We start from the raw sequence: 15,115 nt of genomic DNA, 5'->3' as shown, positions 1-15,115 counted from the left end.
TTGATTTCACTCGATTTTATTTTGGGGTGTCTGGGTAATAAAGACTGTTCTCAAATGCGCCCCAGATTTTTCAGTTAAAAAATAAATAAGTAACATGATAAGATTATTTTTGATTCCCCGAATAAAATATTAGGCTGCAGTGATTTGATCTACCAATTAAACTATAATACGTAACCAATAGGTGAAACATGACAAACTATGGCTCAGTTCAAAGAGTATTTTGTAGACTACTCCATTACAGTGATGGAAGAAGACTTTATAACTGCAGATTACATCAATAGGCAGCTTAATGAAAGCCAGGTGTCAAATAAATTAAATAAAGCTTACCGTAATTTGCGCTGAAATAAAACGCATGAAACGAAACTTCCACAGGTAGGACGTATTTTAGAAACAGCAGGCCCTGCTGACGTATTTATAAGAAATCTGCTGAGTAAGCAGTATGTGACGTAGCATCGATGTGCGCATGCGCGTTACTACACGGTAGGACGGATTTAAGGGTATCACTGATAGTCAGAACCATAGACATAATATACGAATATATTATGTCTATTATGTTTATATTATGTCCATGGTGGCTGCTATGTTCTACTGAGTTTACGTTCTTCAACAAAGAAACTTAGGACCCCAGGCTGCCCTAAGCGCCTGTTAAAAACTGATCCCTTTCTAAACTCATTTCACTCTCAGCCAGAACAGTTACCATAACAACATATGTATGAATGTGCATCTTAACACGGACAATGAAACACAGTGCTTTTAAATAACAAAAACAAAAATATTCATAGGAAAGAGAATAGAATCATATTTTAATGGAGGGAGGGGGGAGGTGTCTTGATCTAAAGTCCCCACTAACTGGTCCCCCACGTCTCTTTTTAGCTTTCAGCAACTTTTGGCCTGAATGCAGCAAAAAGAATGTGAAAAAAATCAATGTTAACTTCTGTGAAAATAATCTGTGAGACTGCTCTTCTTTCAAAGAGAATGGGGAAAACGGTCACAGTGTATGATCATGACCGCTTTAAAAAACCAGATGATTAAATACCTTATTTTCCGCACTAAGGCGCATTGGATTATAAGGCGCACCTTCAATGAATGGCCTATTTTAAAACTTTTTTCATATATAAGGCCGCAAAGAATAGACGCTACAGTAGAGGCTGGAGTTACGTTATGCATCCACTAGACGGAGCTGCACTAAAGGGAATGTCAACAAAACAGTCCCACTGCGGTCGGCCAGGAGAGTCTTCTGCGACTGGGCCGGGGTGTGGCCGGACGATGGTCACCCTTCTCTGTTCGTGCACAACATGTTTGTGGAGAACGTGGTGCTAAATGACCTGCAGACAACCTGATTATTGACGGTCGGTAGATAGATAGGTCAGTCAAACTTTATTAATAGATGACAAACCAGCGTTCCGACAACTATCCCAGCATGCACCGTGCGCTTCTTCTTCTACGGGCGAAAATGAAGTAGGCGGCTGCTTACCGTAGTTGCTAGATCTGTTGTGGCTCAATATTGGTCCATATATAAGGTGCACCAGATTATAAGGCGCACTGTCGGCTTTTGAGGAAATTGAAGGCTTTTAGGTGCGCCTTATAGTGCGGAAAATACGGTAATTGTAAAGAATAATGCAAAACATTTTTGCAAAATCAATACAGAAATGGAAAACAGCCACTCCTTTTCTATGGTCATCTTAGTTTTCAGACCAACCCCGGAGACACATCTTTCTGTGTCCTAAAACTTTGTAAAATGTAACAGAAGACGTTAAGTGTCGTTCTTCTGACAAGAGGGAGTATTGTAAGCAAGGGTAGCAATAATTATTTCTGGTAATTTTGTAAATGAAATGTTTCTTCTAAATGTTTCTGCATGGAAGTAATCTGTTGATGTAAAGGGGTACATCGAAATGGAGTTGGACCTGAGTCCATACTCGTGAAGTTTTTTGGCACAAAGCAATAAAACGTTTTCTTTTTCCCTTCCCTCACAAAATTCTCCCACGTGTTTCAGCTCATTAACGCGTTCGTGCGTTTCATCTGTTCACACCGTGTTGCATCTTAATAGGCCTTACTTCACAGCCATCGCACCTTTGTTCCCTCTACATAAAACAGCGGGTTGTCAACAATCGCTTTATGTTATTGTATAGACCGTGAGTCACAGCGTGACAAACACCTTCATTTCTACATTCGTGTCCTCCAACAAACAGAGCTCACCTGTTTAAAGAGGTGATTCACTCAAACTATGCTCTCCAGAGAGAGACTGTGTTTGCTGTAAACACTGAAAATGGTTTCATGTGGGGTTTCCCTGGTGTGCTCATGTGTTGTGATCGTGTACAAAGGTTGTTCTATGCTTCGATGCATGACAAGTTTCGATTTTGGCTCCTATATAATTTCTTTTGTTTTTCTAATTTTCTTCACGCATTTATGGTGTTTGGCTTTCATCTGTTAATCTGAACTGTCGGTGAGTCAACAGGCAACTCCCGCAGATGCACACAAATGCCTTGTTTGCCACACCAGTCAAACAAATATCTGCGCTGATGCAAGAAGACAAGACAGAAACAGGAGAAACAGAAACAGAACGGGCATCAAGAAACAAAGGAAAGCAACTAAGCGGAAGCAAAACCCCCTCCTTGTCGCACACCTTTGTGGGCAGCCTTTCTTGTAGCCCACCTTAGAAAAACATCCGTGCCCCCACACGACGCTGAGCCTTGTGTTTCCTTCTGTCTTTAATCTTTGCGAAAAGAGCTTTTAACAAGTTCAGGGAGGATGAGTGGATCTGCCAAAGCAGAACAAAGGCAGGGAGGAACTCTGAGGGATAGCAGCAGAAAGGGAGGCTCTGTAATTTATCACCTGTTGCCCTTAGGCTGCCCGGCACTCCAAGCTCTGGGCTCTTTTTTTTTTTTTTCGTTTGTGTGTATGAAAGCAGGCATGAAGAGGTGATGAATGGATACAGGAGGGGGGGAAGGAAAGGACAAGGACACAGTTATAATTCGCTCCTAACACAAACAAAAAAATATTCGGCCAAGGACACCTCAGTTCTGCATGCCTCTCTGTAGCACAGGAGCATCCTGATGTGTTTATATACTTGTTTTGGGGCCAACAAATGGAAATTAGGTCAAGTAGAGCAAACAGAAAAAAAAAATTTTCCCAAAGAGACTAATTTAAATACATTTCAAAATTGACACAAAATGCTGTTTAAGAGTAATATTTTCTTGCGACATTATAGGAAGAGCTCTGGACTGTTGTCATGCTCATCAAACTAGGTTAATCTACCTTTTGCTGTCTCAAGAAAACTCTGGATGTTTCATTATGTTTTTCTGCCACCCAGTGGCTTAGATAGGCACTCACAGGAGTGCATATCAAAGCACTTGACTTGTGCTTAGATATGTATTTTATTGCATAGTATTTTATGGTACTTTTTCATAAGATACTGAGAAATACCAGTCAGGCAAGCAGGGGAACAAAACAACTCCAAAACAAGTTTGTGTTTTACTTTTACATGCTGCATTTAAAATCGCTGTTGTGTCTATTGTTGCATATTTGGCCATTTTGTTTGTCATTTTACTTTATATGCAAGATTGCTCAGGGAGCATGGAGTGTATGGGGTGTTTCTAAAGGTTGGTTCTATGATAAGAAACAAGAGCTATGTCCCAGTGGGCCTTGGCCTTCGTGTTTGTACAAATAAGCCATATCCTTTAGCAGAATATCAGAAAGAGAGAGTATGTTTTTTGATGCTGCTTAATAATATTGCAATCTATTTATAGTCTTTCACACATGGTACTGTACAACCTCTGTTGTTGAACATGTTCCTTTTGTGCTTCAATTACGAAATTGCAAAAAAAAAAAAAGTAATTATTGTTGGTTTATATTGTAAGTTAACTTGTAAAATATCAACCCATTCGTTTCCCTAACAACCGAAGGTAAATCGGTTTTTAATAACAATGGAAAAATCTAGAAAGATAGTGACTGTCATCTAATGTTGCATTTAAGGGATCTGTTCTAATTTTAATTTAAGCTGGTTTAAGTGCAATTAAAATTTTTAAAAAGAAAATAATTTTGAAATCAATTGTTTATGTGTTTCATCTGATTTAGAAATGACTGAATGTGTTTTAGTTCAGCCAACAAATAGGACGTCAAAGGATAAATTAAACTTTTGAAACTTTGCTTTTAACAAATCTTGTGAAACTCGACTCCGACATTTTCGCGGAAAATTGAACGCCACATAACTTGAACGCCGATGACGTAAACACGTAAACTGCAGTGTTTGGTTGTGGTCGGAACAGAGGAAGCGAAGAAGGGGATCAAGGAAACCTCTAGCATCGTAGATAAACACCCCTGAAGACGTGTGAACCCAGCGGTCACACAACTGTAACTACACCAAAAAGAACCGTAAAAGGGTCCTTGACACAGCGAGGGTCAAGATGTCTGAGACATACGGTAGGTTTGGTGTGTAAATGTAGTTGTTAAACGTTCATGGCTCTGTCCTGTATTCCTATGTGACAGGTTGACTCTTAGCAACGCCGCTAGCTAGCTTGGTGTAAATACAGCCGACGAGATGCTTCATTGCGCTTATAATGAGCATTTTAAACTTATAGCTATCATTTAATTGAATTACTTTGAGACCTCTGCGTCTGTTAGCTAACAGTCTAGTCCTGCAATGGAGGATTATGTTGCCCCGTTAAGCAGTCAGTGTAACGTGAGCAAACAGATGGAGAGACGTTGTAAGTGAAAGTTGACCAAACTTCTGACGAAATGCAACAGCTCTTTGTCGGGCCACAAAGATGGTTCTTGCAGAAAATCCGATAATCTGGTTGATTGAATTTTAAGCCAGAGGGACCCACGTTGGCTACAGTGACCTCCCCGCATTTTTGAGTGGTGATGGTTTAATAAGAAGTAGCCTTTAGTCCGAGGCCGAGAAAGAGGAAGCTCCGCGGAGCTACGGTTCATTATGCCGCAGTTACCTGTAGATCTGCAGCAGCTAAATGTGTCGAGCATCAGTTCCCCATCCTGAATCAAAACAACTGCAAACTTCTCCTTTCCATAAAGCGGGAGATGCGTAAAAACCCAGCCGCTGCCGTTTCAATTTCTTTTACTTGTGCTAATATTTGCCAGTTTCCTGTTCACCTTCGACTCTGTCTGATACAAGCTCCAAAAGCACACATCACAAATGTTTTGAAATGCCACACCATCATCACCCTCTCCTGTTGCACGCCCAGTCACACTCTCGCCGTCTGTATCTACTTGAATTCCCCTCGCCGCCTCACTTCTTGTATGAAACTTTATCCATGGGGGTTGTATCTATGAGGAAAAGTGCCAGCACTAATGGTAGCTGTAATGGCCTTTCATCGATTTCTGCCTCAGTCTCGCTACACCGTCTTCACTGAAGGATCGGTTCTGCAAATGGCGAAAGCATCATGAAGCAGTGGTTGCATGTTAATTGGTTGCAGTAGGAATTTATGGAATATTTAATTCATGTTTGCGTGTTATTGCAATGGAGTTGTCTGTGGAACATGTTTAAAATTACAGAACGAGAGACGTTTAAGGTGAAATCTGAGTTCCTACTGATGTTGCAAATCTGGATGAGAACGGCCAAAAAAAACTAAATCTATCCATCTAGCTATCCATCTACTTGTCCGTCTGTCTTCCTCATTCATCCACTCACCATTCATTTAATGATTTATTCACTCATCCAGCCTTGTTTGTCCATTTATCCATCTGACCCACCAGTCATTCATGTATTTGTCCTTTGTGCCTAGAGGAGGGCAATATGGACTTAAAGTTTTATCACAGTATTTTTGCAGTACTATTGTGATAACAATAAAAATGACAATAGGAACTATTTGTTACTTATATTTTAGGTAACTGTCTGGCTCTGACTGCATGACGGAGCAGTCGTAGTCCGACAAACACAGATGCTGCTTTTGAAAACCATGTCCATTTGGAATGCTCCTCTTTCGGACACAAATCACATAAACAAGTGTGATTTGTATCACTAAACCGCATATGGTAACTGCATTTAGTCATGCTTTTTGATTTATTGATATGTATTTCAAACATCATTAATTGGACTTTATTGTGACAATGATGAATGAAAATTCCTATAAGAAACGATACATGATGCAAGACACGATAAATGCTCATCCCTATTCCGTCATTCCTATCATTTCCTCATCTCTTGCCGTACTTTTGCCTCTGACTATAAGTTCCTAAAATTTGAGTCTGGATAAAGCCTGGCATATTAGCAACAAGTTTTGTAGAAACCCTGGAAATACCTGCTTGATGCCTTTCTTTTAAGCAGCAATGTTAACAAATCAGTTTTTGTTCAAGCTATACAAAATGGTTCTGAAATCCAAAATATAGAAAAGATTTTTTTTTTTTTAAATCGTGTGTGTGGTGGCGTTAGTTTTTGTAATACTTATTGCTTAATTTAGGCAACATGTGTCCAGATGCCAAATTTTAATCTCTAATTGAAAGCATTTCATGTACAACTTCCACAGTCACTTTGACAACTCGATGGCTATTTGCAGTTCTTATGAGGCAAGGTATAAGGTATGATGTCTGAAAAGCTTTGGCAAGCTTTTAGAACGGAAATGTCACCTTTTTATCTTATGGAAACTGTGTGTTTTGCAGCAAAACACTTCAATGCATTCACTGCTGCTAATCAGGTGGAATAAATCTGACCTCTAGCTGGTGTTGTTATTGGAAACGCCCGTCTCAACAATGATGCACCATAAACTGAGCTGGTGAAGGTGGCTCCAAAACCGCACAATAAGTAAATCTCGCAGAAAGACAGAGTTTGCATTATACTGGTGAACAGCTCACAGGAGCTGGGTAGCCTGAGTGGTCTGCCCTTGATCCTGACAAGAAAACCTGTTGGAAGCTGCAAAATCATTGAGACTGGGTTTGGAGGGGGCATCTTTCCAGCGAGCAGAAACTCTGACATGATGAGGACCTACAATTAAATGGTTTAATTCAAAGCTTTTTCAGGTGTTGGTATGGCCCAGTCAAAGTCCAGGCCCAAAGCCAACTGAAAACTTGTGGCAAGATTTTGAACAAGGCTGTTCACTGACGCACTTCATCCAGGCGAATGAGTCTGAAATATTTTACAAAGAAAGTGGGAGAAAATTTCAGGGCTAAACAGTATTAGAAGTGCTCATAATGCGATTATTGAATATTCCAAGGACGATTTTGTCAACAGTAATTTTTCTTTTTCATTAATACAGTTTTAGTGACCATAGCCATATCATATACAAAACTTATTAATCATAAGTGGGCATCTAGGGCGGTTAGACCATCCATCTGGATAAATATGTAATTGCTATGCTAACTGTGAAAACTCGACTGTTTACACAAAATCATATACAAACCAAGTAGTCCTTTCAGATTGTATCATTGCTAACTTTGATATGGCATTGAGAGTTAAATTGAAACCTTGACAGACTTTCAGTGAAAGGTGGTTCAACAAAATATCGACTCAACGGTTCAGGTTTTAATCAGCTAAACATTTTGGAAGCCGTTTATTATTTTTCTCTTTTGCGTCATAGGTGGCCGCGCACAATTCCTCCGATCGATATCTTCAAAGTTTTTGTCTATGTCCAAGTTTGTTTGTTTTTTTCACCGTGAGACATGAAGAGTTTGCTTCACTAAAACCATTTTCAACCTCCGACAAACAACCGCAGCCTGTACAGCCTCAGAGATTCACATGCAAGGTTTTCTGATTAGCGGAGCGATTGGAGGTTGGCGGATGCAGTGAAAGTAATGACTTTAACAGGATTAGGAGTTTATCCGAGGCTTGTCTCTGGTGCAAAGAGCCGACAGCCAATCTGCTGCCGACGTCGATGATTGAGCTCTGCCTCCTCTCGTCTTTTTTGCAGACTTCCTGTTCAAGTTCCTAGTGATCGGCAGTGCTGGTGCGGGGAAATCCTGCCTCCTCCACCAGTTCATCGAGAACAAGTGTAAGTCTCAGTGAAAAGAGGTCAGCCGTCCTCCTTCCGAGAGGCAAGAAAAAAAAGATTCATTGACTCACTGAAGAATGAAACCACAACGACAAAGTGTACGCCAGTCCTGTTGTCTGACATTTAGTGCAGGGTATTGATAACTATACTGTACATATTGTACTCCGCAGCTTTAAACTAGACAGTTTTCTACATTTTGATTTTAGAGTATGTGATAAAAATTACACTTTTTGAAAGCTCTCTGATTGTTTTGACAGAACAGAACATTATATCTTCATAAAAGTCAATGTTGTTCAAGTGTATATAATAAACCTGTCACTCAGAATGAAAGGGACGTTTTGTAAAACAGCATTTAAACTGTTAGACTATAAAACTGTTGAGATAATGTAAGCAGTACAGTCAGCTCCAAGGATCTCGCTTAAATAAAACTTTACATTGTAAATGTTTCAAGTTTTCACATGAATCTCTAGTTTAGTGAATGTTTCAGTTTTTCCTAATGAGATCAGGAGAGATGCAGGAGTCTGAACAAGTATTTTCCCACTTAAAGATTTCAGATTTTTGTCACACACTTCAAACAAAGTTTGCAAATCCAAAAGTTTCAAACGCACAACACAATAACGGCAGATGACATCAGGTTTAAAATTGTGGGAACACCTATAAAGCTGTGTCCTTCTTTACTGCAGTGTAAACTGCATAACTATGACATTTCTTTGTTTTTAATCTGTCCCATCTCTCCTGTGCAGTCAAACAGGACTCCAACCACACCATCGGCGTGGAGTTCGGTTCCAGGGTGGTCAATGTCGGCGGGAAGACGGTCAAACTGCAGATCTGGGACACTGCCGGACAGGAGCGATTCCGGTAACGTCTCGTGAATCTTCCTGCCGAGGTTTCGGCAGTCTGTGAGCGAGATGGAGGGGTTTTCATCGAGCCCCACACGCAGAGCGACAGTCAGGCTCGTCACAATAGCAGATTTTGCTGGGCGATAAATTGTCCCTGAAGTTATTGCGATAAACGATAATATTGTCACTTTGAGACCATTTTCAAATACTGTAGTATAATAATAGTAATGGCATATTAATGTAAGTACAAAGTGTTTCATTTCTAAAGAATATTTAGGACGTTTAACATGTAAAAATCCAAAATAAACAAACAGAAATAGCTTACGAAGGATCTGTAACCAAAATTTAGTTTCAAAAAGTATTTATCTGTCAGCGTACACAGGCAAAAGTGTCGGGTAGGACTTTTGTAAAAATAAATAAATAAATAATAATAAAAACCACATCGTTCTGGATGTCAAATGTTTGCAGCATTTTTCAAAATGTCGGTTCTTCAATGATATTAAAGTGGACCATCTCTGACAATTGTTCAAATGGAAATTATTAAGCTAATTTTAATTCGTCGTGCGACTAGTTGAATTATTGCCTACTCTGACAGTTCGTTTGCTCTCTGAAATTATTTTAGTGTATTGAAGTCGAGTATTTACGGGAAGAGAGCGTTTTTGTCTTACGTTGCGTCTTTTCACAGTTCTGTGACACGCAGCTACTACAGAGGAGCAGCTGGAGCCCTCTTGGTCTATGACATCACCAGGTAATCATTGCACTCGTTAACCTCACTTCCTGTTTTTTTTTTTTTTTTTAATGTCCTCTTATACTTGAAATGATCTGTGTTTATTTAAAAAACAGAAGAAAAAAAACAACTCCGTGATGGTAGCCATCCAAAAGCAAATCATTTTGATCTGTTGCAGTTGCATCTGGCTGGACTCAAAATTGAAACGTACTGATGTGTGAAGCCCAAACTGCAAATAGTTTTCTGCTCTACTCACTTTAGATTAATTTCCTCTCTGTCTGTTTTTATAAAATATGAGTCATAACTATTATAGAGTCTCCATAGTCGAAAATGACTTAAGTAGATGCAGTGAGACATGAAGACGAAGAGTAAAGGTTTTGTGAAATTGAGGGAGGGGAGCGAGGCAGAGAAGGAATGCGATCCAGTTTGGAGTTTCTGTCACCAAAGGGAGGTCTCATCTGTGGGCAGCAGGGAAGCAGGCGGCATTCTTGGACTTAGGGAAGGAGAACGACCATGGGAAGCAGATTGAGGTCGAGTCGCCTCATTTCATCGCCGTGTGGACAAGCAGTTACATCAGCCCGTGCTTGTCAGTGAAAACAGCTGTTAAACATTAATATACAGGCCTACACCCTGTTTTACCTCACTGACCTCATGTTGCCATAGACACCAAGGCACGCAACGGGCTGTTGTTGAGCAATATTATATGTGTCACGTACCGCTACGTATGTATGTGGTAATTACCAACACGTCAACACGGGGAAAAGGCTTAGATGAACCGCCATATCTTAAAGGTTTGCAGTTGGGCCGCTGCAGGATCTTGTTTTGTAACCTTACTTTGCTATAAGCTTCTCCACAACGTCCCCTCTGTCCTGCCTGCTTTGTTTTTTGGTCTTCATGATGCCATTTCTTCCCACTCATATAGTCATTGTCAAGTTAAAAATGATAAAATGCAAGTTTGTACTTTTAATCGAACGAAATCTGGAAAAAATACCCTTTGTTCGTTTCATACTCTGCACTGAAACTGCATTCAACTTGTCGCGTTACAGCCGTGAAACGTACAACGCGCTGACCAACTGGCTGACGGACGCACGGACACTAGCGAGCCCCAACATCGTCATCATCCTGTGCGGAAACAAGAAAGACCTGGACGCGGAGAGAGAAGTGACGTTCCTGGAAGCCTCGCGGTTTGCTCAGGAGAACGGTAACTAGCGTTGGGTTTATCTCGCAAAACGTTTCGCGGCTGTATTCGACTCATGAAATTCTACCCGCATGTTTTTGCCTCGTACTCAGAACTAATGTTTCTGGAGACAAGCGCTCTGACGGGTGAAAACGTGGAGGAGGGATTCCTGAAATGCGCTCGCACCATCCTCAACAAGATAGATTCAGGTACACTTTTAATTGGTTTGGTAAAGACGGGGACCTCTGCCAGAGTTTTGTTGACATTTTCTTCCCTTTTGGTTCCTTTTTTCTAAAGGGGAGTTGGACCCTGAGAGGATGGGCTCAGGAATCCAATATGGAGACGCCTCACTGAGGCAGCTGCGGCAGCCGAGAGGCACGACGACGCAAAACAAGCAGCAGTGTAACTGCTAGGGGTCGGACTCCGTCCTTACTTGAACCCGCTGGCCCATACGGAGAGACCGCCCCCTACAGGTAGGTAGCGAGACATCAACCGAGGCTGGATCACATCACTGTACAACTCCCTGAAACTGATGAGACAACGTCCGTTTCTCCTGCAGCTCATCTCCAGGTGTTTTTGGGTGTGTGCGACTGCTGTCTCATGCACTTTAGACCACCTGGATCAGTGTTGGTGGGTTGGGGGGCACTACTTTGATGACCCCTGACCTCCAACCTCTGGTAAGCCTCCTTACCTGAGTGGTTCAGGTTTTTATCCCGCATCTGGACTGCTTAACCCCCCACACCCCTCCCTCTCGGTGCGAAGACGGTGCGATCACAAAGAAGGCACTCCGTCATCAGATGCCAGAGGAGGACAAGTCAAGGGTTGTTTGTTTTGAGCTTCTCTCCTGTCGTTTTTACGTCTTCGCTTTCCCACGCTGGTTTTAAGCCACCCTAAGATGTTTTCCTGCATTTGCACTTCATTGACTGTAAATGATTGTGAAGCTCCTTCGAGCATTTTCATCACTCGGCCTCCGGCCGATTAGTTAATCAAAGCAAATCGTAACCGATAGTGACTCTGTGATAAACGGTCTAAATGTGTACTCTCAAAAGAGGTCATCATCTTCCTCCATAGTTTGGCTTAAAAATGTCGTATTCAGGTTTCTATCAGACGCCACGTCTGTGGTTTGTCATCTTATGATGCTTCTCATTTGATCAGAAAATTGAAGAGTAGTGGGGTTCGGGTGGAGCTCAGTCAGACCCAGAGTGTTCAATCGTTGAGTGTCTCAGTGGAAAATGCTTGGTTTTTGAATTGCAAATGCACCGTAATGACGTAGAGCGATGGCTTTTAGGTTATCCTCCATACTTTAAATCCACAGTTTTGGTCAGACGTTTGCATCCTTTCATCCACCACATTGATCCTGTTCTTTCTTTTTTTTCTGCAGTGATTATATACCATACAGTTGCAATGAGTTTTAGAAGCAAGAATTGGGAGCACCAATGTGAATTGATTGCGGCTTTATTTTTTTTTGTAGTCCACACAGCGTCAAAAATTACATGTAAACCCTCAAATATAAACACACAGTAATATTTGCATACATTTCTCTTTGGGTGATGCAGAGAAACTACAAGTTTTGAAGCCATAAAGACAATAATTCTGCCTGGACGTTTTTGCCAGTCTTCTCAAATTTGTTTCGGGACGGCTCAGATTCTTTGAGCAGAGTTTTCACATCTTCAGCAGGGTTCAGGTCAGATCCATCCCAGATTCCAGAAGCTTGATGTCAGCCCGCTTTATCAGCTCCAGAACCAGTTTTTTATCTGCGTTTTGAATCGCTGTCCTGTTTAAAAACACTCAGTTGTGTCCAAGTTTGAACCTACTGTTGATCTGAGACGAAGCTGAAGAATTTGTAGCTAGTCAGCCGTCTTCTTTTTTGTACCCATTTTATGCAGCACCAGCATAAACGGCAATGAAACAGACATCAGCATAATGCTGCCACCACCGTGCTCGGCAGTCTGTTCTGTGTTCTTGGGTTTTTAAGCCTCACCGTGTCTCCTCTAAACATGCTCCCCCTCCACAGTTAAATCTTTGACTCTTCTCTCCTTGTGTTCACATTTCCATCGAGGTTAAAGGTCGTGACAGTGGAGCGACCATTGTTTGTTTGACAATGGTGTCCCAGCATCTCTCTGAGCTTTCTGGGTGATTCTTGACCAGCCTAACCAATTTCCTTTCATTGAAGCTGATAGTTTGGGTAAACCTATTAAAATTTATTTAATAAGCTGGCCCAGTATCCAATCAGAATTATTATATATGCACACTTGTATTTACAATTTTACATCTTCACAGGTGTTGTTTCCGAAGCCATTCAAGCTGTATGTTCTATAATCATTTTATTCTCCAAAGAACACTTAAAACAACTAATTTCAGCCCAAATTAAAAGGCGACTATCTGACCTAAACTGTGTTTTACTCCACCGTTTCACTCCCGTCCACGTCAAAGTGCAACAAAGGGGAAATTTGATTCCCAAAGATTCCAAACATGTAAATATTGAGCCATATTAAAAAGTTAAGGCGGTAAGACCTCTGTGATGTCTAGTCCTAATTTACTGACAGATTTGGAGTCGTTTGCCTTTTTATTTTAAAACCAGTGTTGTGCTCCTCTTCCTGGGCTTTTTCCTTCACGAGCTCCCAATGATCCACACTGCTCTCCACGCTAATGCTGGATCAGGAATCTGACGGCGAGCACAGCTTCCTGCTGTTGGAAGTTTTCACGCTTCCTCAGATTCGTCATCGAGCTTCGCGGTCAAATATTCATGTGTGGTTGTGTGGGGAAGTGATGATTCAGAAATCTGTTTGCAGCCTTAAAAGTAACTACGTAAGCACACAATCTATAAAGAAGTATTAGGGTTATATGGAGGAAGAAAAAAAAGGTAGATTTTTTTTTTTTATGCATTTTTCTGAATTCCCATTTGAGAATAAAGTTGAAATGTCGAGAATAAAGTCAAAGAGCTTTGTAGGAGTGTCAAAAGTTTCATTTGAAAATAGTCAAAATATTGGGGGGGAAAAGCCATTTTGGTAAGATTAGAACATTAGAGAGTTGAAATGTAAAAAACTTTCAAGAACATGTGACATATTGAGAAAAGACAGATTACCTTTTCAAATTGTTGTGGGAAAAAGAAAACCTTTTCAGAAAGAAAGAGAATGTCAAAGGAAAATTGGAACTATCAAAAATTGAGGTGAAATGTGGGGGGTTGGGGGGGGGCATATTTTCAAAGAATAAATTGTACAGGTGAGCAAAACATTGAGACTGTAATTGTTAAACCAAACAAAGACCCACAACAGTTGAAAAAAAAAGAAGAGCTGCTTTAACATAACACTGCAGTTCGGGGTTTTGTCCGTTGTTCTTTCCACTCTGAATTTTTCAAATATGAAGTAAGATTTTGACACTCTGGGAAAATTTCAAACTTATTCTTGATTCTATGACTCGATATTTCAACTTAAAAAAAAAATCTGTTCTAGATTGTTTTAGTGAGCCAACTCAGGTTATAAATTACTTTGTTGGGTGGGAAATGGAAGCAGAATTTCCACTGAAAGTGTTTCCTCTGTCTTCGGATCACCGAGGCAGACATTCTGGTGATGCTGGGTGGGGAATCGGGTTCCAACCTCAGTACCTTTCCAAACCCCCCACCACCACCTTTCTACTAAAGAGACGGGCACTGCTTGTGTGAATCGCCCATCCAATGGTTGATGAAAGCAGCCAGCTAAACGTTTGTCTTTACCCTTAATTATGAGGTTTTGTCCCTCCAGGCTCACGGTGGATATTTTAACCCGAGTGAGTCGGCACACTGAAGGGAAACTCGGGGGGGCGACTTTCTGTGTTTTTAGGGTATCAAGAGTGGTGAAAATGTGTTGCTTTACATTGTGTGAGTCTGTCATATCTGAAAGTGCACTTTTACTTTTACAGTTTTGTTTTCTGAATATGCTGTAACTATAGAAATGTAAATGTTATTTTACTTGAAAAATATACTTTAATAAAGATTTTAATGTAGATGTTATCAGCTCTTATTGAATTACAACTGAGGTTCCTAATTTTGGTCTCCTTGTGTCTGTCGTCACCCATGCTGTGGTGGAGCGAAATCATCTTGTTCGCTTTGTGTGAAAGCAACTGACTCGTCCTGTTTTATACACATTTATTGTTTTAAATGTTTCAGTTCTGCTGACTCGCAGTTGAAGCGCATTAATATGTGTGTACAGGTTTAAACAGCGGTCCGAACAACAACACAAGCATCGTTTCTTCACTTGTCTGGACTTCATCACTGGGGAAACACAATCCTGACTCGGTTGTTTTGTAAATGATGTGATATATTCAGCCCAAATATTACTGTACATTTTAATTATATCCTATGTTGTAAATACAAATTGTCAATTGTCTTATTGAGGGTGAGTATTGCTCATTGTTTTAATTATGCAATTCCCAGTAAACTGCTTGTTTTTCATTTAAA

General features: G+C 40.6%; 1 protein-coding gene across 1 annotated transcript; it reads left to right on the top strand.

Annotated features, from left to right (window-relative positions):
* The first annotated feature begins 4,231 nt into the window (after positions 1 to 4,231).
* Positions 4,232 to 15,115, top strand: rab4b (RAB4B, member RAS oncogene family). The gene is made up of 8 exons (XM_007549442.2): positions 4,232 to 4,419; positions 7,857 to 7,937; positions 8,681 to 8,795; positions 9,462 to 9,524; positions 10,550 to 10,704; positions 10,794 to 10,889; positions 10,978 to 11,153; positions 11,240 to 15,115. Exons 1-7 carry the CDS (start codon positions 4,404 to 4,406, stop codon positions 11,091 to 11,093), a joined length of 642 nt encoding a protein of 213 aa, XP_007549504.1. The 5' UTR covers positions 4,232 to 4,403; the 3' UTR covers positions 11,094 to 11,153; positions 11,240 to 15,115.

This window comes from Poecilia formosa, unplaced genomic scaffold (genome assembly GCF_000485575.1).
Source record: "Poecilia formosa unplaced genomic scaffold, Poecilia_formosa-5.1.2 Scaffold31, whole genome shotgun sequence".
In the NCBI taxonomy this organism is placed as follows: Eukaryota; Metazoa; Chordata; class Actinopteri; order Cyprinodontiformes; family Poeciliidae; genus Poecilia; species Poecilia formosa.
The sequence above is the reverse complement of the archived record's forward strand: the minus strand, read 5'-3'. Positions and strand labels throughout refer to the sequence as shown.

What these genes read in the sequence shown, in the direction of transcription:
- rab4b (XM_007549442.2), top strand. An exon ending in GCCGGACAGGAGCGATTCCG is followed by an intron (nt 8,796 to 9,461) that starts GTAACGTCTCGT and finishes GTCTTTTCACAG; the next exon opens with TTCTGTGACACGCAGCTACT. An exon ending in CCTCAACAAGATAGATTCAG is followed by an intron (nt 10,890 to 10,977) that starts GTACACTTTTAA and finishes TTTTTTCTAAAG; the next exon opens with GGGAGTTGGACCCTGAGAGG.